This window comes from Dromaius novaehollandiae, chromosome 2, assembly GCF_036370855.1.
Source record: "Dromaius novaehollandiae isolate bDroNov1 chromosome 2, bDroNov1.hap1, whole genome shotgun sequence".
Lineage (NCBI taxonomy): Eukaryota > Metazoa > Chordata > Aves > Casuariiformes > Dromaiidae > Dromaius > Dromaius novaehollandiae.
Genome location: NC_088099.1, coordinates 80,450,980 through 80,467,885, shown reverse-complemented (window position 1 = coordinate 80,467,885; position 16,906 = coordinate 80,450,980). Strand labels below are relative to the sequence as shown.

Genomic DNA, 16,906 nt, shown 5'->3' with positions numbered 1-16,906 from the left:
GTCGTAATCTTCTACTGAAAAAATGACATTGTTATTATTGTGTTGCGACATTCTGTTTTGTCTTATGTATGAAAGATTCAAGACACGCTTTTCTCCTCTTTCTTTCCACATCAGTAAGGGCCTATTTTACGTGAGATGTGTTCCTCATTATCTTCTCCCTTTGCCTTATCAGTAGACCTTGTTGCATGTCTGAATTTCCCTTTTGTGGAAGATTCCTACAAATCCATAAAGATCAAAAGAAAAAGTTAGCTATATAAATGTTTCTGTACACAGACACAGTATAATATGTTGGACTACTCAGCTCTTGTCAGATGCCTTTGTAACCTGTTCTGTTGGTAGCCTGCTTTATTATTGTCCCCTCCAGCAGTGGACCCCAGCATGACCTTGTAGGGCTGTAAGCACACTTGCGTTCAAAGATGGTCCTTAACTTTGTCACTAGCGTAACTGCACCTATTTCCTATTATCCAGACAATTTGCTGTCATCAGCAGGGTTTTCCCAGAAATATTGCCATTTGGTTAACTTGCAAGCCTCCATATATTTAGTTATAATCATTTATCCAATTTGAGTTCTTGGATCTGTTGCTGTTGTATCCAGAAGTATCATAGAACATTTTAATATTTCATATTCATATTTAAATCTATCCATTTCCTGGGTGTCAGAGAAAGAGAAAAGAGAAAGTTTCTTTTCAGTTATGCTAATAATAATGTTAGTGGTTTCTAGACCTGCTTGCCAAGTGGCGTTGCTTAGTTTTATCCAATTGCATGGAAAGCCTGAAGAACTGTCACTTTTGCCTTTGGAGCTTCTCCTCCCCAAAGTCTTTGTTTGGCCTTTCTTTTCCAAAAAGCTTCAGCACCTAAGAAATGTCTTTAATTTACCTGGTTTGTAACATTGTATACTTTTTGTCTTTCACATCTTTTTCCTTCAAATTACTCTTTTACCTTGGACTTCTGAGCCAAATGAAAGCTGGCTATTTTGTCACTGAAAATTGATTTACTGATAAACATTTCATCTTTGAGCCAATCTTTCTGTTATCTTTGTTACTGCTGTTCATGCTTGGCATATTCCTCTCATTTTGTTTTTGACGTGAACATTCCTTCAAACCTGGATTTTAAGTACCCGTATTCCAGTCAGTCTTTCTCCTCTGACCTCCTACTGGTAACTCTTGCATTTCTCCAGGCGTTTGAACCTTCAGTTCAATTTAGAGATAATGTATTTGATATCAGATACTTGCATTAAATGCCATGTCACATATAGGTTCAGTGTGTCCTACTGGATTGGATTGGGAACTGACACTGGTTAGCCAAGAGCAGCCTTTTGCTGTGTGTTTTGCATTATGGAGATAAATTGCTTTTTTGCATGAGAGTCAAAAGAGTTGAGCTGTTGTTGCCTTTCATCTAGCACAGTGTGAGATTTCTTTTGCACTGCTAGGTACAATTTGTTATAAATGCAGTGGTCATTCACACATGGATTTTTCCAGAAGTTTTCAAAGTATCTCTGTATGTTGTAGTCATTAGTCTGCAAAAGGAAATGCTTTAGATGGGAAGGCTTTGGGTGGAGGAAGAGAAGTAGTGGCATTAGTTTTATAAGGCTGCTTTACTTGACATGAAAAAGCTCAATCTTGGGCTTGTTGAAAAGCAAATTAGAGCAGTGCATAGGCATTTTCCCCTTTGTTTAAACAGCCTTTCACCCTATTTTTTTTTAATTAATTATAGAGTCTGCTTGCTATTAATATAGTCTTCATTAAAAGACAGGTACAAAAAATTATCTATGTTATATCTGAATGAATTGTCTTTCATAATTTCTTGGTAAATAAAAGTGGAAAAGCTGTGGTTTCAATTGTTAGGCAACAGTGGCTAGTTTAGAAATCTCAGTTCTTCCTGCTAAAAAGTAAAGTGTTTTGTGGCGTTTTCACCCAGAGAACACACAGATGTGCACCGTCGAGGCAAAAGAGTGTACGCTGGTTTAAACTGCACTCCGATCACACAGTGTATACAGGCAATCAGATATGTGCATGTGTTGGGATGTCAGTACCAAGCATACGACCTGAACCATAACATTTGTAATCCATAGCTGTTCAAAGTTAAATATAGAAATAAGTGGACTTAGCTCACGTGGTGAAACTGTAGTAATGCAAACTCGTCTTACAGTCCTGGAAGAAATCTGTTGAAGAAGAGTGGCAGCTCAGAAATGAGGGTAAATGGTATCAAATGTGGTTGTGATCATTGCTGCTGCAGGGGTAGGTAGAGTGGATCTAGATGGAGATCACCAGCTTTGCTTCAGATAAGACACTGAAAACCCCTCAACAGCAAAACTACTTTTCTAAGGGGAAGAGGCTTAGAAGGTGATTGTGACTAGAGTCACCCGCAGTTAATCCCAAGGACACCTGAGGCACGTGGCTCAGGTGTGGGCTTGGACGTCCCCGAGTTCTCTGTTTCTGTGTTCCCCGCGTTTATAACTAATTTCTGTTGGTTACAGGCAGTGGAGTGGCAATGTGACGAAGCTACTAAAAGAGCCTGTTACAGTAAAGGTAAATCAAAGGTAAGCACACGACAGCTGTTCTGCTTAAACAAAATTTGTATTTTAATAGCAGGTATAATTCAGTGCACACACCTCTACTTTTTGCATCCTTATTATCTGCTCTTTTCTGTGGAAGTATGTAGGAAAGCAGCGTGACACTGATGCGTAAGCAGAGTAATAAAAAACTGTAAAGGGGAGTGAGGTTGAGTAAGATCCCGTGATTCTCTTCTGAGAAGATCAAGGACTCTAGTTCTTAACAATTTAATGTTTTGGCTCTGGAGCCTGTCATATGTAATAGGATTTATTCTCATTTCATTTTTGGTGCTGTAAATCCAGAATAGCTGTTTAATTCTTCTGTTAAATCCTCCATTTATTGCCCTGTGTATTAGGTGCAATTTTAGGAACATTTGTACTTCATATTTACTGAGGCTATGATGAAAATAATATGAAATTCACTAACTCGGTAGGCATGGGACTTGCTATATTTTTAGTATTCAGAGCCACATCCTTATTTGGCCACCTACAGTTTCGTTTAGTCTGTATAGATACTGTATTGATGCTATGTTCTTCAGTGGCTGTTCTGAACTGAAATTAGTTATCAAAATAATTAGGAAATTAGTTAGAAATCCATGCAGTTAATTATTATGCTGCTTTATAATTAAAATTAATTGAGTCAAAATGTAAAGGAGAAACACAGAAGTACATCAAGAGCAGTAACTACAAAACAGGACCCTTGATTTCTGGACTCCCATTCAGTAGAACATGCTGGAATACGTTATTGATACCCAAACCCCCAAAAGATGCAAGCTTCAAAAATATATTCCAAATGCTTCTACCATCGAGTAGAGAAGGGGGTCTCTTCTGCATAGTCTGTTATATACTTGTAATCACTGCCTTTTCAACTCCCTTCAAACGGATAATTTCCAGCTTTTCTTAGCAAGTGCTGGAAAATAATGTTGCAGCGTAGCCTTGGCCTATCCATTTCCATTTGAGGATAAAGAAGAAGGTGGCTTAATTTGTGAAACATGACCATGTTATATTTTGAGGAGAGAAAAAGGCAGAATTATTTGGAAAAAGAAAAAGCAAGTATAGTGAATATTCAGTATAAAGCTTCATGTGTGGAAGATGGTTGTCTTTATGAAGGAACACCTTTCACTGGAGAAATGGCTTTACAGTCTTGGGAAAAGGCACTAAGGATGGAGGTGCCTTTTTTGTCCTTCTCCTTTCCTTCTGCTCCCGTTGCAGTTTGGAAAACAGTTGTATAGGAGCTATTGGTCACTATACATTAGCATGCAGAATTTGTTAGGTGTATTAACAGTAGCCAAAGAAAAGGAATGAGTGAGATTTTACTTAAAGATTTGTAACTCTAGAAGACAATTTCAGGTAGAAATTTATGCCTCTGTTTTACTACATGATTTTTGAAGTTTAAAGCTCTGAGAATTACATTCAGGTCATGTCTGAAAGTCACAGTGCAGTGACTGTGATCTAACATGATGGTTTAAAGTAACAGTAAATTTTAGAGTATACTAGTCTACTTTGAATAGTATCTTGACAGTACTGTTTGTGATTTAATATCCATATTCAATTCAACAATGCAGAAGCATATATTTCTATTAAATAATTTTGCTAGAAATACTTTACACTCATGAAATGTGTGTAAGAATGGACCATAGTAGTGCAGTACATAAGTACAGTTTTTCATTCACACTTATCACACCCTTTCAAAGAAATAATGAATGGTTTCACAGCAGTGCACTGTTCCTGTTTTCACAGCTTCTGTGCAATAATACATACACTTTTTTTAATAAAGACCTCTAATATTGTTTTGTAGTATTGGATAAAGATTCAGTGTTTGATTTGGATCCACAGCCCTGTTCCTCATTCACATCTGGAAGAGGAATACAGCCCTTTAGATTTCCTTATATCCGAATGTAATCCTGGGTGGAAATAGGTCTTTGCTTATTGTTAGAGTAGGGTTTTTCTCCGTGGGCAGACTTTGTTAAGAACTACGTGGCCTGAAAGCCTCATGTGGGAATTGGCGGAGAGCGCAGAGATATTAACAGAGGCCACTGACCCAGATGGAAGGTCAACTATCTTTTTATTTGAAATTCTTTGGCCTCTTTTGCTTTCACAGAGGTGACCAAGGTTAAACTGAAAGGATAAATTTAGGGCAGAGAAAGGATAGCGTGAAGATGTTTCTGTCTTTTAATGCCTTATGTCCAAGATTAAAACCAGCTCATCACATAGGATATGCTTCTTAAGAGCCATGCTCTCTGTATAAGGAGAGCTTGTGCATGAAGATGAGCAGAACACCTTATCTGTGACATGCCTCCTCTTTCTAGTCAAATCAACCTTCCCTTGGGAAAAATTGGGAATTATCAGCTCAGTTAATTGTCTCTCTGCAGGGCAAATTCCCTGGGAGACGGTTGCAGTTACTGGTATCAGAAGGACAGCTTCCTGCTCTGTTGTCATATAAAGGAGTCCAGCCCAAACTGGGCAGGTTGTTGGGGTTCCACGATGGCTGTGGCTAGGCAGTTCATCGAAATCCTGGATTTTCTGCCCATGGACCGGTGTGGGGGGCAGTGAATTCAGGTAGCAAAACTAAAAGTCAGTTTGCTGATCGAATGCCCTGAAATCAAAAGCTCTGAGCCATCCCTTAGTAGTTTTTGGGTAATGCTCAGTTAAACATAACTTTTTTTTTTTTTTTTTTTTTTTTTTGAGAAAGAAGCTGCACTGAATTTTTGCCTCTAGCTGTTATCGGTAGTTGCCATTCTGAGGTTTGTTTTAGAAGCGAAGGAGAGAAAAGGGTCGGAGAGGAAAATATATAGGGACATCTGTCACTTTTGACAATGTGATGCACACTTGACCTTCTAAGGCTGTTATTTGTTACTTGAACTTCATGCATTTCTCCACCATAAGCAGTTGCTTAAAATAACTGTTGGATCAAGGAGTAAGACAGACAAAATGATGTCCTTGTGGCCAGCATGTGTTAGCATTTAGAAGTCTAAAACATCATACGCAGCTAAGAGAATAAATGAGACCATTTGGACTGGCACTTGTGATAGGAACTATTACAAAGGAAAAATATCAGTACATAAGGTAAAAAATAAAGTAAACCAAAGAGAGATTGGAAAAATAAATTGTAGCAAAGTCTTTTTGCCTTTGCTTATTTAAGATTTTAATGGCTGGGTGTATTAGCACCTGAACTTTTTATAAAATATATTTAAAAAATTGCAGATATATTTAAAACGTTAGCCTGTACAACAAACTGCTGCAAACAGATAACCAGATAGTCCTTCAGTTGTCAAGTTGGTATTAAACTGAAGTAGTAACTTAGCCTAACAACACTGAAGAATTGTCTCAAATTGTTGTATTTTGTTTCAGGTACGCTAGTATAAAAGTAGACAGTGCTTGCTAATTAAATTTCTTCCTTTCAGAGGTTTTTCTAGGGGAATAGGAAAATATATGGCAATGGGGTCAAAATCAGATCCAGAATAAGACTACAGAGAAGACGGCCACCAAACATAGCACCAACTTCCACTCTGAAACACCTTTGCTTTGAAGTCCATTGAATTCACAAATGCCACTTTCATTTTATGGCACAGACTTCTTTTTTATATATCCAAAAAGTGAACCAGCACAGCTGAGCTTGACTCCAGAGCTAGAAAACTGACTCAGAACAATTCAAATGACTAAATAACTGGGTGCTTTTTCAGTGTGTTTTTGGGTGGCAATTGTTTCATTCATGGCTCTTTGTTTAATTTGTTTTGTTTTATTGTGCATTTGCTGTATGAAGAAAATATCTGATTATAAAAGTAATTCTTTGTGTTTTGATTTTGTTATACTGTAACAAATTTGACATGAGATGTATTATTTACCCTGCACTGTGAATTGTCGCACAGTTGGCTGAGAACTTGGGAACACAGAAGAATCTTGTGAATCCCAAGAATGTCAGTGTTCAAAAAATGGACATTATTTTTGAACAGAAAGAGTGGGTGACCACTGCACAACTAATTTTGCAAAGGCACGATTTCAGGGATCTCTGGAAAATGAGGAGGAGAGGTTGTCTGCATTGCAATGCCAGAACCCACTTCTTTTTCCTACACTTAGATTCCACGGCTTGCTGCAAAGGGCAGCAGGATGGCAAAAGCTGAAAAAATAAAATAATGTATTATTTTACACAAATGTCCTTGACTGTCCTTCTCACAAAAAACGCAAAACCTGCATTCCTTTCTCGGGTAGTTAAAACAATCTGCATCAGTGAAAGCATCCAGAAATGAAATAATCATTTAGAAGGCTTTTTTTGCACTGCCAAACTCTGTTATGTGGTAGTGTATTAGCTTTTGTTTGTTTGAAAGAATATTAAGATGACAATCTTGGTAGATTCCAGATAAAGATACTATATTTTTATTCAGTGGAGATAAAATGTTAATTATGAAAATTATGCAAATTCTGAAACTAGTAGTGATAGATCTGCAACTGGACATCGTCTCTAGAAGTTTATTTGTAATGGTTTCAGCTTACTCTTGTTAATGACAAGCTGTTCTTTCGCCCATCTTCCTCCCAACTTCCTCCCTTGCTGTGTCTTGGGAAACAGCCATGTGATCTCTTGAGGCGTCAGTGTATTATTTAGGTTGTGTATATTACTTCAGAGTATAAACCTTTGAAATACACATTTAGAAGATCTCTTCAGTACTGAAGAGGTTTATTGTCATCCCATTAAGAACTTTTTTGCAAGGATTGATAGATGCCTGCGTTGTCATTAGGAAATCTCTGTACGTCGTGATTGAGAGCACCTTGGTTAAGCTTAAGCCTTGCTCATGTGAATTTCATATGTGGACACAAAGCCATGAAAAGCATGTCGTGATTGATCTCCCTGCTCATTTGAAGTATCCCTGAATATGTGGTTTCTTTTCTGCGTGGCAGGAGGAATGCCAGAACTATGTTCGCGTGCTTCTCGTCGGAGGCAACCACCTCTTCACCTGTGGGACCAATGCCTTCACGCCTATCTGCACCAACCGGACGGTACGAGTTAAACGTTTCCTCCCACAAGCCAGGTCCATGTTCAGGACCAGCTGATTACGAGGCAGAACATGCTGTGCTTGGGTCCAGGCAATTTGCAGGTTGACCGGTAAGCGTAAAAGGCTGATTTGGCTAGTGGCAGGCCAGGGATGCAAACCAACTGATGAGCAGTTTTTGCAGTCTTTTCCTCAGCTGGGGGAGAGAGCACAGATCCGAGCAGCCCACTTCCTCCCACATGCCAGTTTTCATGAGACTTAAACATTTCTGCGACTTCTGTCCCTTTGCCAGGTTGAGTTGATATCAACAGGTTTGGTTCTAAGAACTAGTTGGGTAGCTGCGAGCTCTGCATGTGTAGTTCTGCGAAAGAGAAGACTACCAGTACTACTGACCCCTGACTGGTGGGAATGAGAAACCTTCACTGAGAAAATCTATCATTCTGCTTCTGAAAGCAGCCCTTTTTTGTACATTATTTGTTAGCTAAGAAAGAGAATCCACTAAGGATCAATGATAGTCATAATAAAAATCAAAACATCACTGTTTGGAGTATGTTGGCTGTTTATTTCAGGAGTGGGGAGGAGTTTAAATATAGAAAATATAACTATCACCAAAAAACTGCTTGGCACATTTATTGTATTTAATCTTATTGCACGTTTATTTCCAAATAACATATTAGCATCACACCATAGATTGATTTTTGTTGTGTACTGAGTACTGAAAGTAAGTCAGACAGATAGTTCCACTGAATTGGAAAGCTCATTTTTTTTATTCTCATTCTTCATCTGTGGTTCTTTCCTAGAAGACACCAGCAAAACAAGAAAATTTTCACCAAATGCTATGGTGATTTCCTTAGTTGATTCTGGCAGTCAGTTGTTTTTTATTGTTTTTTTTTTTTTAAGATAACAAACTGTAACCATGCATGTAGATTTTGGTTTCTGTTTGCCAAAGAATAGGAAGTCTCAGAACCAGGCTACTGTCAAAACATATATACTTTGATATTATTAATACCATCAGTTTAGATAATTAATTTTTGAGTTGCATCTAATGCAAAACATTTTAGACATGGTAACTAATGATTAACTTACGTGTTTTCTCCACCCAAAGTGCAAAAGGGATTTCAGACAACGTTACAGTAAGACCTTCTGTACCAGACAGTTTCAGATAGATGTAAAGGTCAGCTCATTATTGTCACACAATACCAAAGCAGATAATAGGTGCTTATGATAGGATTTTGACCAGATTGATGCATCTTGGCTGAAATTATAATTTTCCTGTGATTTTAATTCCTTTTTTTCCTCTCTCTTTTACAGTTAAGTAACTTGACAGAGATACATGACCAAATCAGTGGTATGGCTCGTTGTCCGTACAGTCCCCAACACAACTCCACTGCTCTTCTCACTTCCAGTGGGGAGTTATATGCTGCTACAGCCATGGATTTTCCGGGAAGGGATCCTGCCATTTATCGCAGTTTGGGGGCCCTTCCTCCTCTCCGCACTGCACAGTACAACTCCAAGTGGCTGAATGGTGAGTACTGCTAAACCATAAGGCTTGTGTATTTTTTGACCTATGTTCGCCTGATTCATTTTCTTGAAAACTCGTCCTGAGAATGTGAATGTTATTGGAATATTGTTTTCTCCTTTTAAAATTATTTGCATAGTACATTTTTGAATTTACTAGTGTAGTTATTGCTGTTATTACTGTTAGAATTACTGTGGTATAGAAGCCCACAATCATACTTGATGTAGTTTTCTGTACTTTGATGCAGGATTTTTTTTAAGGGAAGCCACCTATATTTCCTTTTTGCACATATAACTGCAAATACATTTCTCATTACTCTCACAGGCCATAGAAACTGCGTACAGGAACATATGTATGAGAGCAAGTTTATCTTTAGCCATATGAGCAATCCCATTAGCTTCGTGGGCCACATGTTGCATGAACACGTGTGTAAGGTATGCATCATTTTGGCCCAAAAGGGATATTAGCTGTAATAGTTAACTTTTTTTTTTTTTAATTAATGGGTTCCTTGAAGAATAAAACAGAACCCATGCTATGGGTGGGAAGCTACCGCTTCAATAGTCATCCACACTTCTTCCTTCATGTCTTCCAAGACATCATGGATCAATTACAACCACAGTGGTTTGGAAATCCAGTTCATGAAGCAGCAATGGACTCGACACTGGCTTCTTTATCAAGGAGAGAAATGTACATATTTTTTGTTAGAAATATTACAACATTTGCCAGGTAAAAATGTTCAGAAGTGAACTTTTTTATATCCTAAGATCCTGCAGATTGATTACTTTTAAGTTCTCCTTCATAATGCTTTTGCAGAGTTTAATTATAAATATAACTGGAAGGTGGTGAACAGCCTAGAATAGAAGCCCCAGAGGTGTATTTAGGATGTCTTACTAATTTTATGCTGATTGTAGAACGTTGACCATCATGTCTCCCATTTTTATATATAATTTTACAAGAGTTAATCGTCTTAAATTTGACAAAATCAAGTTTACTAAAACTGTTGCATCAGTTAAATGAACATATATATATAGTACCTGCAGATTTATGTGATTTTACCCTTGTCAGGAAATGTTTAAATAGATGAAGTAAGAAAAACCTAGGGAACAGTGTTTGGTACTTTGACAAATAGGAAACCACCAAGAAGACCTTATTTGAGCCATTAAATATACCAAAAAAGACATGGCAGCCTTCCTACTGAAGCATGCTTTCAACAAAGACAAGTGCAGGCCTCTGATTAGTATTCCAAATCCTTAGTCTAGAGCAAGAGTGGGCAGCAGGTTTGCAAATACATGAACAAATACAACTATATGAAGATTTGAAATGAAACAGTGTGGGACTTCTAATTTTAGGAGCTTAGCTGACAGACCTGCTGCTCTCAGTGAAGGCTCAGTGTTTTCAGTATTGTGAAACAAAATGTAAATATAGCTGCAGTTTGTAGAAATACACACTTACATATATAGGTTGTGTTTACAAGCATAGGGATGAACCATACAGGCTCTCTCAGGTGTGGTTACATGGAAGAGCCAGGAGCCAGGAGCAGTAGCTTGCCTTGAATGTTCTTTAGCTGAATCCTTTGGAAACCTAAGGCAAAAAGTAAACAGTTTAAAATAGGCTGGATTCTCCTGGCTTTCTCTATAGGTCCCAGTCTTGACAAACAAAAAAAAAAGATTGTGCTTTCAAGCTGCTTAAGTGGCAGACTAGCATTTTTGAAGCTTACTATAGCTGAAGAAAGGGGACTAGTCTGTAACACCTATCGTAGTCACACTGCAGCCATGCCTCCTGTGTCATGGATATTAATCACCTGATGAGGATTTCCAGCTGGGAGAAGCCATAAACGAACAGGATTTACTGATATATAACAGGACCACTTGCCAATTAATTTATTTATTGCATAGAAAAAAAGATTCAGATTCTTCTAAAATGAAAATTACTGTTTAGCATAAAATGTAAAATTATGTACATTATAATTTGCACCATGCTTGTCCCTCTAGAAAAAAATCGTATTTTATAACTCATGCTTAGTGACACCACAGTGACCATCAGGCCCTGCTTCTGCAGTGTGTTTCATGTTATGATGGGATTATTCTCAGGTTTACAATTTGGCACATGTATAAAACCCTTCCAACCTCAGAACATTAGGGTCAGTGACAGACTTTATGTTAAATATTTCAGTCCACATATATGGACTCATTGTATAGGTATACCTGTTCAGGCAGCATTTATCCACACAGCTATGGTATTGGAATTAACTGCTGTGCCCCACCTGGGTACCTCTTTCACAGGGTAAATACCCTTCACACAGAGTTTCCATTTTAACTGGATATGTCTTCTGTCAAAGGGCAAAATAACATTCCTACCCTCCTCCTACCTCCTACCAAAATTGCTGTAATTTATCACATTGCCTGTAGTTACATTTTGTCTATTAAAAGCTTCAGCTGCACCTATAAATTCTCTGTGAAAGCTTGTTTTCCTACCTCAAAAGTGTTTAGAATTAAGTTGCCAGGAAAGCGTAGTTTTTATCTTTGGGAGGAAAAACAAGATGAGTTTTGTAATTGGAGCTAGTTCAAGCAAATCCAATAAAAGGCTGGAAGCATCCCAGTTACCTTCACGAAGGGGAGGGGGGATATCTTCTGGGGTAGCTTCATCTGTTTTTATGTCTGCTTGCCTGCTCATGTAGGACTCAACTTCTTCCAAGAAACTGCGTTAGTTTTTCAGTGCTTGGATTGAAGTGAAGACTCTTGATAACTTTTAGGGAGAAAGTAACATAAATAATTCTACAAGAAAAATAAGGCAGTTGGATCAGCTGGAATGGGAGCATCCTATTCAATACCCGTTAGGCAGCAGTGCTGACTGTTGCTCTAATTGAACTTCATTGCCGGCATGCGTGTGCATGTCTGTCTGTGAATATTTACAGTTTGGAGTATGGTGTGCTTTTACATCTGTGTTTCCCTAAGAGGCATAGGTTTTTTTTTCCCAATTAAATTTGCTACTCTGTAAATCACTTTGGATTGACTCAAATGGTCTCTGTGGATGACGGCAATATTCTAAAACTTAGTCAACTATATTGTTCCATGCTTTATTGCTAGGAAATAAAGACACCCTTGTCTTAATGGCTAGGGGAGTTCTCTTTTAGTGCATTGAGGGATTTTGAAAGCTTTCAGTCTGGCCAAAGGGACGTGCCCACATACTTTGGAGGTCTGCTGTCACCGTTCGCCGTGTCTTGCAGTGAAGGACCTTCACATGGGAGGCTCTGAGGCTTCACCATAGAAGAAATCTTGTTCCTAATCTTAATTGTCCGGAGGTCAGTAGTCACTGGAACCGTGATACGTGCAGTGGGAAGGGAAAATGGAGCTATTGTATCGTAGGGCTGGTGCTTGAGCTGGTGTACCATGTTGAGGTTTCAGCTCTTGGAATCACAAAGGTCAGAAATAGAATAAATTTGGATTGCTGGCCTGGCTGGGCCTCCAGGTTCATTCTGGATTAGCCAGAATCATGTATGTATTATCGGGTCCTGTCTTCTGTTGGGCACCTGATGGGTTTGAAAGTAGTCTATGGCAGCTGAATAGGTAGGTAAGCAGTGTTTTCAGCATACATTACTGAACACCATTCTCATCAAGTGCTTAGCCTTAGTAAGGCATGAACTTGCATTGAACTTTTTGAGTCATTGAACTTTCATTTCTGTATAGTCATTTTTGTGATACAATCAACACTCAATTATCTGGTGTGATGAGGAGTTGGGATAACTAGGATAAAAATATGAAATATTCAAAACACATGTAAAATTAAGCTGCAAGAATATACTGTGAGAGTGTAAGTGAAAGGAAAAAGGAAAGTTCAATGACATGGTCACATGGGGAGCACCCAGATCCTGATCTAGCACTGATCCAAATTAGTAAGTGGACAGCACAGCAACACTGTACAAAAACAGATGCCCTGTTGTTGATTGGAGCAAGCTATTGTGGAGCCACCTTAGAGGGCTTCTGAATATGCTGCTTATTCACTCACTGGACGATCTGCTCACAGTATTCAAGTTTTGACTTGACTGAATTTTGTCCATTTTGTCAATTTTGATGATAGACAGAACACTTGACCAGTTGTTACAGCTGTCTTCCCACCTCTTGAAAGTTGTTTCTGATTCGGAAATTTTTGGAATGTAAACAGTCATTCATGCCTTCCTAAGTGATGGGGGGGCGGGGGGAAGAAGCATGTGGAGGCAGGTATCAGATTTACTCTCTTTTAATTAAGCAGCACTTCCTTCCTCTCCTACAAAAAGAAACCAATGCTCTATTCACAGAGCCTATTTTTGTCTTCTTGGTGCTCTAATAGACAACACTGAATGCAGCTGACCAAACAGTGACTAGATTTTTGACCGCTGTTATCCCCATAGAGATTCTGCTTGTCTCTGTAAGGGGATGTGGTTGAAGGACCAGACTGTCTCAGTGATAGGACCTGAGAGTTCACCGTAGTTCAGCAATTTACAGATCTGCTTACTCACTAGGAATTTATCAGCTGGCACTGAAGTCACCATACTATCCTATATTTTTTTCCAGCCCTGTCAGTGCTCTGTAATGCTGTCACTATTTTCGTCCAAAAGGAACCTGTTGTCCCGACTAGTTAGCAATTGGTGCAGACCAGGAGCTGGCTGCACGATGCTAAATCTGAGAGTGTGAAAAAGAGAAACCACCTCTCCCTCTTACGGTGTCCTGATTTGGCCTTCTCTTTCCCCATGTACAGAAAGAAGTAATGCTTGAAGTTACCCACATGGATAAATATAGATAGATAGATAGAGATATAGGTATAGGTTAAGACTTGAAGAAGAGAGAGAGGCTGTTTACCAGTAACTTATTCTTTGAGATGTGTTGTCCGTATATTGTTCTGCTATCTACCCTTTCTCTTTCTCTTTAGGTACTTCTGTGTTTGAGAGAAATGATTTGAGATCATACAGCACACATTACATCTAAAGTAGACAGCTCTTCCATTCATTTCTTCTCCTTGACCAGAACAATCAGGAAGGCCTTGGGCTTCAGCCAGATGCTCTGATTAGTAAAGGGCAGCATGTTGCTAGAACATGTTAAAATCACCTTAATAGTATTTCATAAAATGAGTAGTCTGTCTTGGCAGTCTGCTTTAGAAGATATTAAATGCTAGCAAATAAAATAAATCTTTCATTAATAAAAATACACTTGATTTACAGCTAGCATGCTGTTTATCTGAGTCTAACTCTCAACATAACAAAATTTTATAGCTGACTATTTTAGTGTTCTTCTAGTTGGGCTTTGTTTTGGAGTTCACTTACAAGATGCAACAGGGGCAGAATTCATCATTGTTTGGTCTATAGGATAGAGTTAAATAGTTATATTTGTATTCCACCAACTCCAGTGGGTTCAGATTGAGAAGGAAAAGCTTTATTGCTTATACTTGGAAACTTTTCCTCTATTCCAACATTTACAGGTAATAGTGGTATTGCTCCTTTCAATTTACCTCCTTAAACCAATGAGTGTTTGATTGCATGCCTCCTTGTCAAAGTTTATTTCCATCTACAGGGGTCTTTTTGCTTTGTTCAGACAAGACAAGGGCAAAACAGATTAAAAAAAGATTAAATTCTAATTATTCCCTTTCTATTTCATCATATTAAGAAACACTGGGACATCTGATTTCATTTTTTGCCAGATTCCTTTGCTTACAATTGTATATTAAGGCTGCTTGGGTCTCTGACTATTCTGAAATACATTTTGTTGGTTTCCTAGTCTTAGACTTATAATGGCAGATGCTCTTGGAACATGTTAAATAAATAAAAAGTTGATTCTAATTGTCTAGCCACTACGGGTAGACCACAGATGATTAAAATGTGATCTTGTAACATATGTAGCCCCAAAAGGAGGGAAAAAAAAAAAGAAAAAGCAAACTCATACAGATTAGAAGGTTCTCCAGTTGAGAAGAGTATAGGAATGTTTGGGATGTTTTGCTCTGCTGGTAGACATAATTTTATCACTTCTTCCTCTTGCTGCTCTAAGTATTTGGTTCTTAGACACCTTCAATAGTTCTTTTGAGAGTATTTTTTAAAATATTTGACATATACCTTCAGGCTCTGCAAGTAACAGTACAATTCTCACAATGATGGCTTGGTTAGAGAGATTTAATACAGCTCTGAATCCATTTCTGATTATGGTTTTGTTAGTGCATTTTTATTATAACTCCTGCTGGTAGCTGGATGTGTGGAGAGAAATTATCAGCTAAGAACAAGATTAATCCATTCACTTTTCCTTTTAAGGATTAATGGAAATGGTTGTAATAATTCAGGGTTATCCTTTTTTTTTTTTTTAATAAAAAGCCCTGTAATTACCTGAAGCAAGCTTTTCTTATTATGTAATATTTTATGTAACTCAAAAATAGTGTGTTCTTGCAATGTGCAGTTTTGTCTTTTGCTTCCAGATAAGAGACCTGACTGAGAATATGCAAAGCATATGCTACCGGTTGTTGCCTATTTTGCAAGAAGATAGATAATTACTTTAGTTATGTCACCCATAAGCTGGATTCTGTTTCTTGGTGTGTATCGTTGTCTTTGCCAGCAGCCTAAAATTGGATGGCAATGCCTAGTGGTGTTGAAATCCATCCTTAGAATTCTCCACTGGAACTACCAAAGGCAAAGTTTGAGCAGTTTTGTTGTGTTTTTTTTTTTTCTTCAAAACTGTACATCTTCCCTAGACCTCAATGACAGAGTAAAAGAGAAGTAGGCTGCAGCAAGATGGAGGGACCTCCCCATGACTTCTTTCGTCCAAGGCCAGACTAAGTTATTACAAAGCATCTTCATACCCCTTCCTCATCCATTTAAAATGGTAGAGATGGGCACCACTTCCCATGAAGGAAAGTACAGTGACATTTCTGCTTCTCATCTATCCCAGGTAAAACAGCAAAGTCCCTCTTTTCTTTCTGAAAAGATTAGGAGTTTAGTGAGGGCAGAGCCTATTCTATTTTTGCTTACCTGCTGTGAAGTGCACTGCATCTCTCAGAGCTTTCACCTTTCTGGCAGATTTGTGCAAACATCTCTGCGTTGGTTACAATCTGGTCACATCTTCAAACTTTGCCTTGCAATCCTACAAGCTAGAGCTATCTTTCATTTTAAAGGAAAATGGAGATTTCAAGGTGTTTATGAGATTCCAGGAGCTGGCTCCATGGCCTGGAGTGCTAATGTCTCACCTTTGTGGCTCACATTAACTCGCATCAGATAGCGGAGAGACTAAGCCAGGGAGAAAGGAAAGAGCCCCTGCAAGCATATCATTTGTGTCCAACACTGCCCTGGCCCTGCATGACAGGAGCATCAGCCTCATCAACATGGCACAAAACAGTATCAGAGAACTGGAGAGAAAAGAGGAGCATAGAATGGAAGCACAGCTCAAACAGGGGAGTGTAGAAAAAGGGACAAATTTGAGGGAACATGAACACACAAAAAGCAGCATTCACCAAGGAAAGGAGGACAGAAGTGTTGGAGACAGACACAGAATTTCTGTGGTGGCTATAGAAAGCCTTAAAGGGATAGAAAAAAATGTATGATTATGAAAGTGAACTCTCTTTTCCTTTCTCATATGGAAAAAAAAGAAAAAGAAAAGAGGCCCAGGTCTGCAGGGTAAGTTCTTTGATTGTCCCTTTCCCCTAGAAAACTAGATCAAAGAGGAAAAAGAAATGACAGTCAGAATGTTTGAGGAAAAATGGTTGACCCATCATAGCTGGGTTTTACTTCCAGACTGTGTCTGCTAGTTGATAAAACCTGCTTAAGGAAGATTTTTCTTCTTGGGTATGTAGTATTCTGAATCCATAGTAAACATTCAAACTTTTGATGGATCCATACAGCAC

At 38.4% G+C, this 16,906-nt stretch overlaps 1 protein-coding gene across 7 annotated transcripts in view; it reads left to right on the top strand.

The window, feature by feature from the left end:
• SEMA5A (semaphorin 5A) overlaps nt 1-16,906 on the top strand; it is a 315,605-nt gene that overhangs the window by 165,397 nt on the left and 133,302 nt on the right. For all 7 annotated transcript variants that reach the window (XM_064506843.1, XM_064506838.1, XM_064506844.1 and 4 more), the window contains 3 exons: nt 2,477-2,539; nt 7,445-7,543; nt 8,848-9,061. In XM_064506843.1, the coding sequence (XP_064362913.1) occupies nt 2,477-2,539; nt 7,445-7,543; nt 8,848-9,061 (376 nt within the window). The remainder of the gene's footprint in view (nt 1-2,476; nt 2,540-7,444; nt 7,544-8,847; nt 9,062-16,906) is intronic.